A 16,092-nucleotide genomic window follows, 5' to 3' on the forward strand; every position below is an offset into this window, starting at 1 on the left:
GAGCCCATAAAATTAAAAATAAAACTACCTCCTCCCTCAAAAAAAATAAAATAAAATAAAGAAAAACACCCACAACCCTGCAGCTAACCTGACAACTACCTTCATTCACAGTGCTTTGTACTTAAACCAGGATGGGGGAAATGAATAAAAGCAGGGAGAGGCCACTGCTTTTAAACGTTTCACAACAATCCAGATGATACTTCTAGCCTCTGTTCATGCTTTATGACAGTGAATCAGGACAAGACATAGATTTGCTAATGTGCATTTAATCACCAAAGGACTGAAGATGTCTGGGCTTTTTTATTCTGTAATGTTTCTAAGACTGTGCCCATTAAATGCAAACAAAAAGGAGGAAGTCTTGGCAGAACAGGAGAAGTGATGCACACTTGATGATCGGATCAATTTAAATATTACTCATGGCATATAGCCTAGTCCATGCTCTAGCTGTTTCTATGGCTTGGGCTTCGTTGGTCTTCCACTGCTCCGCTTCATCATTTGCTAATGGATCATCTGGATTGGGAGCACTTAACAAGGCCTGGATAGATAGCAGAACTGTGCGGATCTGCAGTGCTGGGGACCACTTATCTTTCAAAATATCTAAACATATTCTTCCCAACTTGTCTACATTAGGATGATAAACTTTGGTCATGAAACGTACTTTAGGGGCTGCCATTGGGTATTCTTCAGGAAGGAATAGTTCAAGTTTAAAAGTCCCTCCCTCAGAGGGGGAATCTTGAGGGCCAGCAATGACCACATGAAAATAATGGGCATTGCTCTCATCTGGTTCTGCTTTGATGCCAGGAACTGGTTCTACCAGCAAACACTGGGTTTCCTTGATGATCCTGCGGGGCAGCCCAGCCATCTTGTCAGAACCCGAGTTCGGCCTCTGGTCTCGTCTCCCCTAAGTTTAGTTTTTTAACATTTATTCTCTTAGTGATCTCTGAACTTTCTGGATATGTGGTTTTGTGTCTGACATTAATCTGGAGGAAATTTTCAATCATTATTTCTTCAGGTATTTCTTCATTTTTTTCTCTTTCTTTTTTCTTTCTGGTATTCCTATTTCGGATAGGTTACACATTTTGCAATTGTTCCACAATTCTTGATTATTCTGCTCCGTTTTTTTTTTTTTTTCTTTTTTTTCCCCCCAGTCTTTTTTTCCCTTTGCCTTTCAGTTTTGGGTTTACATTGTCACATCCTCAGGGACAGAGTTTATTTCCTCAACTTTGTCCAGTCTACTAATAAGCTCATTGCCGGCATTCTTAATTTCTGTTACTTTGGTTTTGATCTGTAGTATTTATTTTTGATTCCTAGAATGTTCATCTCTCTCTGCTTCTATTACCTGTCTGTTTTTGCATGGTGTCTACTTTTTCCACTAGGGTCTTAGCCTAATAATCATAATTTTATATATTTCTGGTCTAATAATTCCAACATTTCTGCTGCTAGTTCTCATGCTTGTTTAGTATCTTTGAACTTTACTTTTTGCCTTTTAGTATTATTTTCTTGAAAGGGGGGCACTATATACTGACTAAAACAAACTGTGGTAAATAAGCCATTAGTGATGCAATTGTAAGGTGTTGAGGTAGAGGAATCATTGTGTAGTCATATTATTAGGTCTCAGGATTTTAGTGAACCTAATATCTCTGGACTGTGAACTTTACCGCTGGCTCTCAGTTCCCTAACCTAGGTGGGACAGAATGGCTGGAGAAGGGCTGAAATTTTATATTTTCCTTCCCCTACATGGAAGACTAGAGCTGGCTACAGTTGGATATTTTAACCTACCTTCATCCAGGTAGGTTAAGCTGTTCTAAAATAGTTTCTCCTGAGGGCAGACCTTATTAAGAAGAAGAGTGTATTTTAAAATGGTTCCTTTTTCTCTTCTGTCGCCATAAATAAAAGAGGCTTTTACTTCAAAATTTACTGTGAACATCTTGGAGAATTCCTGAAAGTAAAATTCGCAAAAGTGTGGGAGTTCCCTGTGATTGGTCTTGCTAGGGTTTTGTTTTGTAATTTTTTAATAGACTTCATTTTCTAGAGTAGTTTTAGGGCCACAACAAAATTGAAGAGAGAGAGTGATTTCCTGTATACCACCTCTTCCCACACATACACAGCCTCCCCACTGTCAAAATCCTACACCAGACAATTTTTCTCTCTCAGGTTTGCCCACATTGATTTTCTAGCAATTCATCAATCACAGTTCAGGGGTTCTATCCTGGTATTGGTTCCCATGGAGGTTCTGCTTGTGGGTTTCTGCTCTGAAAAGTTGTGATTCTTTGTATCTCTCTGTTTATCCAATTTTTGGAGCAGCATTTTCTTTGTGACCTCACTTCCCTGATGAACTAAAAAGAGTTGATGATTCTTTTAGTTTGTTCATATTTTTACCTCTTGAAAAGACAGAGTGAAGACCTCTAAGTTCTTCACATGCCAGACTGGAAGCCAGAAGCTCAACACTTAGAAAAAAGTTAATGTAAAAAAGAAATATGTCCTTTTTTATTTGAAAGTTACATTTTTACATGAATTTTTATCTAAATGATTTAGTCATTATACTTGTCTTCTTTGTGAAAATTCAGATGACCATCAAGGTGTGGTCCTCTTTCTGTACTATCTGTCTTGAAATCAGAATACTTGTATTACACACTTCATTACTGTCCTGTAAGTCTTCCATCTTTGTTCTCCTTCAAGGTTCCTTAATGCATGTCTAGTCTTAGCCATTTGTATTTCTATAGAAACCTCAGAAACTGTTTGTCAATGTTCACACGTGCACGCAGTTTTATTGGTATTGGATTTAATTCATATACCTACTTTAATTTGAAGTGAATTAATATGTTAAAAATATTGAATCCTCTGACATGTCTCCACTGATCAGACCTTCTTTTATTGCTCTCATCTATATTGCCTATTAGTGTTAATGCCGTGCACAAATCTCCACAAAATTAATATACAATTAATATGTATTTACAAACTCTTGTAATGAAAGGAATGAGGCACATCCCCCATATATCTCCCAACTTTCTGAGCCCAGCACAAACACATTCCTCCATATTTCTTTCAGACTTCAGAAAAACATCACCTGGGAGATCTCCGATAAGGAATGCTAAATGTAGAATGTTAACCAATTGTAATGCTGTAACCGAGAGAATTACCTTGTTCCCTATAACTTTACATATCCTGTTTACATCGGGCTATAAAAAGCAAGCACTCGCATTGTTCGGGGCCCTCTTGTATGCTGTGGAATGGAGGGATCAAGTTCGAACTTGCAGTAAAGATCCTTGCCGCTTGGCTTTGACTCTGGACTCTGGTGGTCTTCTTTGGGGAACAAACGGTCTGGGCATAACATCTGGGGGCTCATCCGGGATTCCCCAAGCCCACCAGACCCCTGGTCAATGGATCTACTAGGATCGATCTACTGATAGGTGAGCCGGCTCGTCTCCGTTTGTCTGTCTGTGTCTGTTCTGAATCTGAATCTGTGACTCGCGAGGTCTGAAACTGGAGCTGGCGCAGTCCTGGCGGACGCGCTATAGGATGACCAGCAGAGACCGGTGGGAGATGTCCCCTGGCTCTCGTCTGATCTAGTTTGCGATCTGGGCTGCCGGAGCGCCATCACCATCTGAGCAGCTAACTCTGACCCAGGCTCCCGGTGCGCGCTTGCAATCTGGGCTGCCGGAGCGACAACGTGATCCGAGCAGCTAACTCTGACCTGGGCTCCCGGTGCCCACTTGCAATCTGGGCTGCCGGAGCGCCAACGTGATCCAAGCAGCTAACTCTGACCCGGTCCCCAGGGCGCGCTTGCGATGTGGGCTGCCAGAGCGCATGATCAGAACAGCTAACTCTGACCCGGGCTGCCGGGGCGCGCTCACGATCGGAGCCTCCAGAGCGCGTCCGCGATCCCGGCAGCAGCTGTCTCTGACCCGGGCTGCCGGGGCATGCTCGCGATGGGAGCCCCCTGAGCGTGTCCGCAATCCGGGCAGCAGCTGTCTCTGACCTGGGCTGCCGGGGCGCGCTCGCCATCGGAGCCGCCGGAGCGCGTCCGTGATCCGGGCAGCAGCTGTCTCTGACCCGGGCTGCCGGGGCGCACTCGCGATGGGAGCTGCCGGGGACGCGCTCCGGGCAGCAGCTGTCTCTGACCCGGGCTGCCAGGGCGTGCTTGCGACTAGATATTATTAATAAGCCAGATTTCCTTTAAAGGGATTCTAACCCATATTCCTTTACAAGAAGAGACTACAAATTAGTACAGGATGGGTAATACCCAGAGCACTCCCCTATCTCTCCTTACAAGTAATTTCAAAGATGTAAGAGCAAGGGGCCAGGATCTTAGTTTGGAAATCAGGAGGAGAAAGCTCATTACCCTATGCCGCTCCAATTGGCCTGCTTTTGATGTGGGGTGGCCACCCGAAGGGACGTTCCGACTTGCTGTCATCACTAGAGTAAAGTCCAAGATTTTCCTACCTGGGCGTGGGGGCCATTTAGATCAAATCCCATATATCCTCATATGGCAGGACCTTGTTGAGAACCCGCCTCCTTGGCTGTCCCCTTTCCAATTAGCCCCTGAACCCTGTAAGGCACTGGTTGCTCGACCACTAAAATCCAAGCAACCAACTGCCCCCCACATCCTGTTCTACCTGATAGCGGGGACCCACTGTTCACAGAACCCCTCCGTACCCCTCCGGGCCCCAGGCCCCAGCCCCCTGGGCTGAGCCGGGGGAGGGAGCAGGCGGATGGGAGGCAGCCGGCACACAAGGACTGCTGAGAGTGAAAGTAACTTTGAAAGGCCGGCAGGGCGGACGGGAGGGTGCACTTCGCAGGCTAGCCCCCCCCAGCCGCCTGACTCCACAGTGGCTCTACCCCTTCAGGAAATAGGGCGCCCAGATGACACAGGAATCCCCAGGCTCCAGTACCGGCCATTCTCTACCAGTGATCTGTATAACTGGAAGACCCAGAGTGCTCGGTTTTCAGACAACCCCAAAGATTTAATGGCTTTACTGGATAGTGTCATGTTCACCCACCAGCCCACTTGGGATGATTGTCAGCAGCTCCTCCGAATCTTGTTCACAACGGAGGAGCGAGAGAGAATACAGGTAGAAGCTAGAAAGCTAGTCCCGGGGGACGACGGTCAACCGACTGCCAATCCCGACCTCATAAACGTGACTTTTCCTCTGACCAGGCCGGCATGGGACTACAACAAAGCAGAAGGTAGGGGACGGCTATGCCTTTATCGCCAGACTCTAATGGCGGGTCTCCAGGCAGCTGCTCGCAAGCCCACTAATTTGGCTAAAGTATACTCTGTTCTGCAGGGAAAGACAGAGAGCCCAGCCACCTACTTAGAAAGATTAATGGAAGCTTTTAGACAGTACACCCCCATAGACCCAGAAGCTCCAGGAAGTCAGGCAGCCGTTGTAATGTCTTTCGTAAATCAGGCAGCCCCAGACATTAAAAGGAAACTCCAGAAATTAGAAGACTTAGAGGGAAAGCGGATTCAGGACCTCCTTCAGATAGCCCAGCGGGTTTATAATAACAGAGATATCCCAGAGGAAAAGCAAATAAAGGCCACTGAAAAAATGACCAAGGTCCTGGCAGCAGTAGTACAGAAAGAGCATCTACAGCCAGAGAACACCCAACCTAGGCGGCCTCCCAGGCATAATAATCTGAGCAAAGACCAATGTGCCTACTGTAAGGAAGCTGGCCATTGGGTAAGAGACTGCCCCAAAAAGAAACAACGAGGACAGGGACCCCCTAGGTCTACACCCGTACTAGTCACTCAAGACGAAGACTAAGGAAGATGGGGTTCGGACCCCCTCCCCGAACCTAGGGTAACTTTGCAAGTGGAGGGGTCCCCAGTCCAGTTCTTGGTCGATACGGGAGCACAGCACTCAGTCCTAGTTAAAACTAATGGAAAATTATCCTCCAAGTCCTCGTGGGTACAAGGGGCCACAGGAGTTAAGAAATACCCATGGACAACACAAAGAACAGTAAACCTCGGAGCCAGGAATGTAACCCATTCTTTCCTGGTCATCCCTGAGAGCCCCTGTCCCCTGTTAGGGAGAGACCTGCTAATTAAAATGGGAGCACAGATCCATTTCCTCCCTAAGGGGCCCGTCGTGACCAATTCCCAAAATCAGCCCGTGTCCGTCCTGACTATAACCCTAGAAGATGAGTACCGGCTCCACCAGGAGCAAGCGGCCCCTGACCAGGACATAGCAACCTGGTTCCAGCAATATCCAGAAGCTTGGGCGGAAACGGGGAGTGTAGGACTAGCAAAACACCGTCCTGCCTTGTTTGTCGAACTTAAGCCTGGGACAGACCCTGTGCAGGTACGCCAATACCCGATGCCCCTAGAGGCCAAGAAAGGAATTGCCCCGCATATTAGCCGGCTCCTTGACCAAGGGGTCCTTCGCCCATGTCACTCGCCCTGGAATACTCCATTGTTGCCGGTATGAAAACCTAATAGTGGAGAATACAGACCTGTACAAGACTTAAGAGAAATCAATAAGAGGGTTGTGGACATACACCCAACTGTGCCTAACCCGTATACCCTCCTGAGTACCCTAAACCCTAAACATCAATGGTACACTGTTTTAGATTTGAAAGACGCTTTCTTCAGTTTGCCTTTAGCCCCTCAGAGCCAAAAGCTCTTTGCCTTCGAGTGGAATGACCCTGGAAAGGGCATAAGTGGCCAACTGACGTGGACCAGGCTGCCGCAGGGATTCAAAAACTCTCCTACCCTGTTCGATGAGGCCCTCCATGAAGACCTGGGTGAGTACCGATGTAAACACCCTGAAGTAACTTTACTACAGTATGTTGATGACCTCCTGATTGCTGCTGAGACCCAAGAAGCTTGTATTCAAGGGACCAAAAGTCTCTTACAAGCTCTGGGAAATCTAGGCTACCGAGCCTCGGCAAAGAAAGCTCAAATCTGTAAGCCAGAAGTAACATATCTGGGGTACCTGCTAAAAGGAGGGCAGCGCTGGTTAACAGACGCTCAGAAGCAGACTGTTCTGCAGATCCCCAGGCCACAATCCACCCGACAAGTGAAGGAATTCCTGGGGTCGGCGGGATTTTGTAGACTATGGATACCTGGGTTCGCAGAACTGGCTAAACCCTTGTATCAGGCAACACGGGGACAGCAACCATTTAATTGGACAGACGAAGCCGAGTCGGCTTTCCAACAGATCAAAACCACCCTACTCTCTGCGCCTGCACTAGGACTACCTGATGTCACCAAGCCCTTCCACTTATACGTGGATGAGAGTAAGGGTGTCGCCAAGGCGGTAATAACTCAGAACTTAGGCCCCTGGCGGAGGCCGGTTGCCTACCTGTCAAAGAAGTTAGACCCAGTGGCTGCTGGGTGGCCCCCTTGTCTCCGAATGATTGCGGCCATGGCTCTGATGGTACAAGATGCTGATAAACTTGTCATAGGTCAAGAATTGTGGGTCGTTACCCCACATGCCATCGAAGGTGTACTCAAACAGCCACCTAGTCGATGGATAAGTAATGCCCAGCTCACCCACTACCAAGGACTATTACTAAATCCTATCAGGATAACCTTCCTGCCCCCAACGACCTTAAACCCTGCCTCGCTGCTGACCAACCCTGACCTGGACGTGCCACTCCATGATTGCACCGAGATACTAGCTCAGGTGCACGGAGTTCGAGAGGACCTGCAGGACCGCCCACTCCCTGACGCTGACCTCGTCTGGTTCACTGATGGGAGCAGCTTCATGCATCAAGGCCAGAGGTACACTGGAGTGGCAGTGACTTCAGAGACTGAGGTAATCTGGGCGGAACCCCTGCCCCCAGGGACATCGGCCCAGAAGGCCGAACTGATAGCGCTCACCCAAGCTCTTACCTTAGGGGCAGGGAAGAAGCTGACAGTATATACAGACAGCCGATATGCTTTTGCTACGGCGCACATACATGGGGCCATTTACAGGGAGAGAGGGTTACTAACGGCTGAAGGAAAAGAGATAAAAAACAAGCAAGAGATTCTAGCCCTGTTAACAGCGCTATGGAAGCCAGAAAAGTTAGCCATTGTGCATTGCCCAGGGCATCAGAAACCAACCACTCCAACTGCTCAAGGCAACTTTCTGGCAGACCAAACTGCAAGAAATGTGGCAAAGGCTCCCAGCCAACTCCTTGCACTCCAGCTCCCTGACCCGGGCCCCCGGGACTTGCCATATTCCCCTGATTATTCAGAACAAGATCTCCAGTGGATTGACAAACTTCCCCTGAAACAGATCCATAATAGGTGGTGGACTAATACTAATGACCAAACCATCCTACCAGAAAAATTAGGACAACAAGTGTTAGAACACATCCACCGAACCACCCACCTGGGTGCTCGGCGGATGATAGACCTGATCAGACGCTCTAAGCTCAAATTCAGACATACAGCCGAGACGGCCAGCAGCATCGTGACAAGTTGCAAAGTCTGCCAGCTTAACAACGCCTACCCTCAGTCCCAGGCTGCAGCGGGAACAAGGCTTAAGGGAACCAGGCCCGGTATCTACTGGGAAGTAGATTTTACTGAAATAAAGCCAGGAAAGTACGGGTATCGGTACTTACTTGTCTTTGTAGATACTTTTTCAGGGTGGACTGAAGCATTTCCAACCAAAAGAGAGACTGCTCAGGTTATAGTAAAGAAAATTCTGGAAGATATCCTCCCCAGGTATGGCTTCCCCGTCCAGATGGGGTCAGATAATGGGCCGGCTTTTGTCGCTAAGGTAAGTCAGGATTTGGCTTCCATCCTAGGGGCAAATTGGAAACTACATTGTGCTTACAGGCCCCAGAGTTCAGGACAGGTAGAGAGGATGAATCAGACCTTAAAAGAGACCTTAACTAAATTGACTATGGAGACTGGCGCTAATTGGGTGGTCCTTCTCCCCTACGCTCTGTTCCAGGCCCGTAATACCCCTTACAGACTAGGCCTTACCCCTTATGAAATCATGTATGGCAGACCCCCACCCCTGGTTCCCAGTCTAAAAGATGATCTGCTCAAATCTGAAACAGAAAATGTCTCTGAACTCTTATTTTCCCTACAAGCCTTGCAGAAAATTCATCAAGAGATCTGGCCCAAGCTGAAGGAGCTATATGAGACCGGTCCCCCACCGACACCCCATCCGTACCAGCCGGGAGACTGGGTCCTGGTTAAGCGACACCGACAAGAGACCCTAGAACCCAGGTGGAAGGGACCACTCCAGGTACTCCTGACCACACCCACCACCCTGAAAGTAGAAGGCATCACGTCGTGGATCCACTACACCCACGTCAGCCAGTGGACCCAACCTCCGACCTTCTGGGACCAATCACGGCAGCTACTGAAGCACCGGCCACGTGGACTGTGGACAGAGCTAAGAACAACCCCTTAAAACTCACCCTGAGCAGGCAACATAGCTCACTGCAAACATGCAGTTAGGTAGTCTAGCCCTAATGTTAGCCACCCTAGTGGCCGCTAGAGAAAACACCAAACCAGCACCTAATCCCTTTGTCTGGAGATTCTGGCTTTATGAAAACTGAACCCAACCTGGACAACTTCATAAGCCCGGGAAATTATTGGCCAGTGCTGATTGCCCCTCCTCAGGGTGCAGTAGCCCAATCTTACTAAATTTTACTGGCTTTCAAATAGCCAAACCAGTGACGCCAATAATATGTTTTGAGTTTGATCAGACTGAATACAATTGTAAACACTATTGGTGGCACCAAAATACCGGCTGTCCTTATAACTATTGTAACATCCATAGGTCCCGTTATTAGGGAGAGGAAGAACAGTTGGACCCTAAGTGGCCCTTCCATCGTAGACGGGACGGAGACTTTTCATATACATGGATAGTTAGAGACCCCTGGAACTCCCGCTGGACCACGCCTCAACATGGGGCTGTATACTACTCCCCCTCCTCCACATGGCCCAGCAGTCACCTCTATCTGTGGCAAGGTCTAGTGCAGGTACTGCCCCTGGTCCATGGGAATATCCAACAACAGGAAAGCAGACTAACACAAGACTTACGTCCTTTCTCCTGGTTAAAATTATTACAAGAAGGACTAGAGCTTGCTAACCTTACAGGACTTCACAGCCTGTCTGGCTGCTTTCTGTGTGCCACCCTAGGGCATCCACCGCTAACCGCTGTCCTACCGTGGGAATCCTCTACCTCTGCCCAAGCTAACAACCTCTGAAACCTCTCATATGCCCCTATCCTAAACGTGCCCCTATACCTAAACCCCAGTCAGGAGAAGTTTCCCTACTGTTTCTCAGGAACCAATTCCAGCCTCTGCAGCATCACTGCAGTACCCCCTAATATCACCCTAAGGGCTCCGCCAGGCATATTCTTCTGGTGTAATAGGAAATTATCTAAGAACCTACCTAGTCCCTCTGTTACCAACCTACTGTGTCTTCCTGTCACATTAGTTCCCCGGTTGACTCTACTAACTGCTGGCGAGTTCCTAGGGTACACCGGTAACTGGACTAGTACTGCTATTCACCCAGTCCCTAGACCGAGACCTGCCCAGGCCATATTTCTCCCCCTCATTGCAGGAATCTCCCTCACCGCATCCCTCATTGCGGCCAGGATGGCGGGGGGAGCCCTAGGTCACACCCTCATAGAAAGCAACAGGTTGTACCAACAATTTGCCGTTGCTATGGAGGAGTCAGCTGAGTCCCTTGCATCCCTTCAGTGGCAGCTCATGTCCCTAGCTCAGGTAACCTTGCAGAACTGGAGGGCCCTAGACCTACTCACTGCTGAAAATGTGGTACATGTATGTTTCTAAAAGAAGACTGTTGTTTCTACATAAATGAATCAGGGCTTGTAGAAGACCGGGTCCAACAGTTACGCAAGTTAAGCACTGAAATAAAAACACGGCAGTTTGCTTCAGCTGCAGACCAATGGTGGAATTCCTCTATGTTTTCTCTGTTAGCCCCCTTCCTTGGACCCCTGCTAAGTCTACTATTTCTGCTAACCATAGGACCTTGTGTTGTTAACAGAATTTTGCAGTTTGTCAGAGAAAGGTTTGACACTGTTCAGCTCATGGTCCTCAGAGCCCAATACCAACCTGTAGACGCTGAAACAGAGTCAGACTTATAAGACCCAAGATTGGCTCTAAAGTTACCTGAAAAGAAGGGGGGAATGAAAGGAATGAGGCACATCCCCCATATATCTCCCAACTTCCTGAGCCCAGCACAAACACATTCCTCCATATTTCTTTCAGACTTCAGAAAAACATCACTTGGGAGATCTCCGATAAGGAATGCTAAATGTAGAATGTTAACCAATTGTAATGCTGTAACCGAGAGAATTACCTTGTTCCCTATAACTTTACATATCCTGTTTACATCGGGCTATAAAAAGCAAGCACTCGCATTGTTCGGGGCCCTCTTGTATGCTGTGGAATGGAGGGATCAAGTTCGAACTTGCAGTAAAGATCCTTGCCGCTTGGCTTTGACTCTGGACTCTGGTGGTCTTCTTTGGGGAACAAATGGTCTGGGCATAACAGTAACATATACAGTTTTTAAATTTTTTTGCTTACCTTTTTTTTTTTTTTTTTTTTTTTTTAGATGGAGTCTTGCTCTGTCACCCAGGCTGGAGTGCAGTGGCATCTCGGCTCAATGCAACCTCCGCCTCCCAGGTTCAAGCAATTCTCTGCCTCAGCCTCCCAAGCTGGGATTACAGGCACCCACCATCACGCCCGGCTAATTTTTTTGTATTTTTAGTAGAGACAGGGTTTCATGATGTTGGCCAGGCTTATCTTGAACTCCTGACCTCATGATCCACCTGCTTTGGCCTCTCAAAGTGCTGGGATTACAGATGTGAGCCACTGCAGCCAGCCAGCTTGCATGTTTTATTATAGAAAGATATACTGTCTTTCAACAATAATACCCAGTAATCTTGCTTACATTGCCTCTCAATTAAAATAGGTTACAGACTGTTTTGGATTTTCTGCAACATGCAGTCATATCTTCTACAAATAATAAAAACTTTACACCCCCCTTTATAATATGTATACCTTTTATTTTTTTTCTTGCTGTTTTTTTAGAAGATCTAGAGTCTCTAAAGTATATTCAAAAGAGATATCTATGGTAAATATTATTGTATTTATTTTTCAACCTTATGGGGGGAAATTCCAATAGTTCATTAAAAATGGGATAAGTTGTAGGTGTTTTGCTGCTATCTTATCACATTAAAAATATTTCTTTTAATTATAGTTTGAAGAGATTAGTTGCTAGTTTCCTTGTAAACATATGATAAATTTTACTGATTTTTAAAAATATTTTGAGATGATCATGTGTATTTTTCCTTATATAGCACATATATCTGTAAATTTTCATTTGATTACCATTAATGATGACTTACAATTTTTGGTATTAAATTCTTATCAACTGCATTTTGCTGATTAGTGCAACACCACCCTGGGCAATATGGTGAAACCCTGTCTCTACAACACACACACACACACACACACACACACACACGCTGATTAGAAAAATGATATAAAAACGTTTAATAACTTTTTTGGACTATAACATTCAGTAAAAATCTGGTTGAATTCCAAAACCCTTTGTTATAATTACAATTCTCTGTGTGTGTGTGTTTCATGAATAATTTAGATGTTTATATTATATTTGTGTGATGAGTCAGCAGATCCTTAGAATTTTAAAAGTCACTCATATCTCAACAATACCACATTTTCTTTTTTATCTTAGGGAAGATAACATAGAGAATGGTTTAAACACATGTCGGCATACTAAAAAAGCTAAACCAGAACCTCCAGGTAGCAGAGATAATAATTACAGCAAGCAGCTACTACCTGTAGGATTGGGAAGGTAGATGTAAAGGAATGAAGTTAGGGTTTTCAGAACTTAGAAACTTGAAGAAAAGGCTGTGCGCAGTGGCTCACGCCTGTTATCCTAGCATTTTGGGAAGCTGAGGCAGTGGATTGCTTGAGCCTGGGAGTTCAACACCAGCCTGGTCAATGTGGTAAAACCCCATCTCTACAAAACACACACACACACACACACACACACACTAGCCCGGTGTGGTAGTATGCACCTGTAATCCCAGCTATTCAGGAGGCTGAGGCAGGAGAATCGTTTGAATCCTGGGAGGCGGAGGCTGCAGTGATTGGATTGTGCTACTGTACTCCAGCCTGGGCAACATAGCCAGACTAAGTCTGAAAAGAAAGATAGAAGAAAGAAAAAGGAAGGAATGAAGGAGGGAAGGGAGGGAGAGACCGAGGGAGGAAGGAAGGGAGGAAACTAAAGGAAGAAAGTTAGTTGAAGGAAACATCTGCCGAGCTGAGTTCCAGAAAGCACATGGCTAAATTGATGTTCATATATCAAGGATGTCAGAGATGGGACCTTGTGGAATTGTTTCTTAGAACTCTGAGGAAGAAGTGTTGTCCATCGTTGCTAGTATATAAAATGTACTTAACTTAAAGATCGTGAGACAGAGAGATTACCCTGGGTTCTTGGCAGAACTTAAATGGAATTTCCAGTGTCTTTTTAAGAAAGACACAGAGGGAGATTCACACACAGAGAGAAGATGAAGAAGGCTATGTGAGGATGGAAGCGGTAAGAGATTTTGAATATGTCGTGCTGCTCACTTTGAATATAAAGGAAAGGGCCATGAGCCAAGACAGAAAAAAATATATACAGCTGTAGAAATTGGAATAGTCAAGGAAACAAGTTCTTCCTAGAGCCTCTGGAGGGAGTATATTCCTGCCAGCATTTTGGTGTGAGCCGACAGCATTTCAGACTTCTGACCTCCAGAACACAAGATAATAAATTTGTGTTAGGTTAAGCCAATAAATTTGTGGTAACTTGTTACAGCAACTACAGAAAGCTAATACATAATTTGTTTTAAAAATATTTATGACTCATATTGTAATTGTAACTAAATCATTTTCTACTTTTGGATTCAATAGATCAATAAATCAATTTTCTGAAAATTATACAATACAAAATTGACATCATGAGAAATGTAAAGATGTGAAGACATGGTAAGATTTTGATTTTTAGTCATTGCAAATTACTTTCAAAATCAAAAGGGAGTGTTCTTCTGACTGGCAAGGAAAGTTGGCAATCTCAGATTAATAAACACAGTAATTTGTGTTTTTTAAGTTAGAGGTTGACCTGGTCGGTTTGAGCTGCTATAACAAAATCCCATTAACTGGGAGGCTAATAAATAACAGAAACTTACTTCTCACAGTTCTGAGGCTGTGAAGTCTAAGATCATGGCACCAGCAAATTTAGCATTTGTTGAGGGCCCATTTACTGTTAAACAGATGGGTCTTTTTATTGTAATGTCATGGAGTAAGAGGGGTGAGGAATCTCTCTTGGGTCTCTTTTATAAGGACATTAATGACATTCATGAGGTCTCTACCCTCATGACCTAATCCCAAGTCCCCACTTTCTCATACCATCACATTGAGGTTAAGAATTCTAACATACGACTTTTTGGGGCAACATAAACATTCAGATTATAGTAAAGGGTTAATATCCACAATATATAATAAACTTCTACAACTCAATTTAAAAAAATGAAAAATTGGTAGAGTACTTCAATAGTGATTTCTCCAAAAAAGACATACAAATGGCCATCAGTTGTATGAATAAGTGCTCAGCATCACTAGTCATCAGGGAAAACCAAATCACAACCACACTGAGATATCACTGTATACGTGCTAACATAGAAATAGTAATAATCATAGTAATAATAAAAAAGACAAGTGCTGACAAAAGTGTGGTATAATTAGAACCCTTGCACACTGCTAGTGGGAATGCAAAATGGTGCATCTACTATGAAAAACAGTATGGATGCTCCTCAAAAAAGTAAATATAGAACTACCATGTAATCCAGCTATCCCAATTCTGGTATTTATCAAAAAAAAAAAAAAAAAAGAAAAAGAAATCTAGATCTCAAAGAGATATTAGCACACCTGTGTTAACTGCAGGACTATTCATAATAGCCAAGATGTCGTAACAACTTAATTGTCTGTCAATGGATAAATGGATAAAGCAAATGTGATATGTATACATATGTATATATTAGAATATTTTTCAGCCTTTAAAAAGAAGGAAATCTTGCAATATGCAATACATTGATGAACCTTGAAAACATTATGCTAAGTGAAATAAGCCAGTGACAGAAGGACAAATGCTGCATGATTCCACCTATACATGAAATCTAAAATAGCCAAATCCATAGAATCAAAGAGTTAAATGGTGCTTACCAGAGGCTGAGAGAAGGAAGCAATGGAAAACTGTCAATTGATAGGGACAAAGTTTACTTATACAAGATGAATAAGTTGTAGACTATTGTACAACATTATGCTTATAATTTGCAATACTGTGTTGTGAACTAAAAATTTGCTGGTCTGTTGTGGTGGCTTACACTGATAATCCCAACACTTTGGGAGGCTGTGAGCAGACCACCTGGGGTCAGGAGTTCGAGACCAGCCTGGCCAACAGTGAAACCCCATCTCTACTAAAATACAAAAATTAGCCAGGTGTGATGTCATTTGCTTATAATCCCAGCCAATCAAGAGGCTGATGCAGCAGAATTGCTTGAGCCCAGGAGGCAGAGGTTGCACTGAGCTGAGAACATGCCACTGCACTCCAGCCTAGGCAACTTCCATCTCCAAAAAGAAAATAAAAAACAAAAATAAAAATTAAAAAAATTGCTAAGAGGGTAGATCTTGTGTTAAGCATTCTTACCACAATAAAATATACTTTAAAAAACAGAGGAAACACCATGACAAATAATGCTAAATAGACTGTTTTAATCAGTAATCGGCACAGTATTCTATTTGAAGGCAGCAACCAAGAAATTATTATTGGGCTAGAAATTATGCACCCTATTACCACCCCGAAAAGGTCATGCCCTATAAAAACTTAAAAGTTCTTAAATAACCTATTATATAGCTGTTTTTCATAAGTTTATACATGTTTTTGTCAGCCATTTGTATTTGCATCCTATATCAATTTATTAGTTCAAAAAGCATAGATTTGATTTTACTTTATCTTCTCATTGGCTTGATGTATGTTATGTCATCAAAGAATAACCATGTTATGATGATATTTGGTAAATTCTGCCCACACTATGCATATTTAAA

General features: G+C 44.5%; 1 protein-coding gene across 1 annotated transcript; it reads right to left on the reverse strand.

The window, feature by feature from the left end:
* Nucleotides 1–250: 250 nt before the first annotated feature.
* On the reverse strand, nucleotides 251–894 carry LOC105499496 (ubiquitin-conjugating enzyme E2 N-like). The gene has a single exon (XM_011772093.3). It carries the CDS (start codon nucleotides 860–862, stop codon nucleotides 404–406), a length of 459 nt encoding a protein of 152 aa, XP_011770395.2. The 5' UTR covers nucleotides 863–894; the 3' UTR covers nucleotides 251–403.
* Between the last annotated feature and the right edge of the window lie 15,198 nt (nucleotides 895–16,092).

The sequence above is a fragment of the Macaca nemestrina genome, chromosome 6, assembly GCF_043159975.1.
Source record: "Macaca nemestrina isolate mMacNem1 chromosome 6, mMacNem.hap1, whole genome shotgun sequence".
Taxonomy (NCBI): Eukaryota; Metazoa; Chordata; class Mammalia; order Primates; family Cercopithecidae; genus Macaca; species Macaca nemestrina.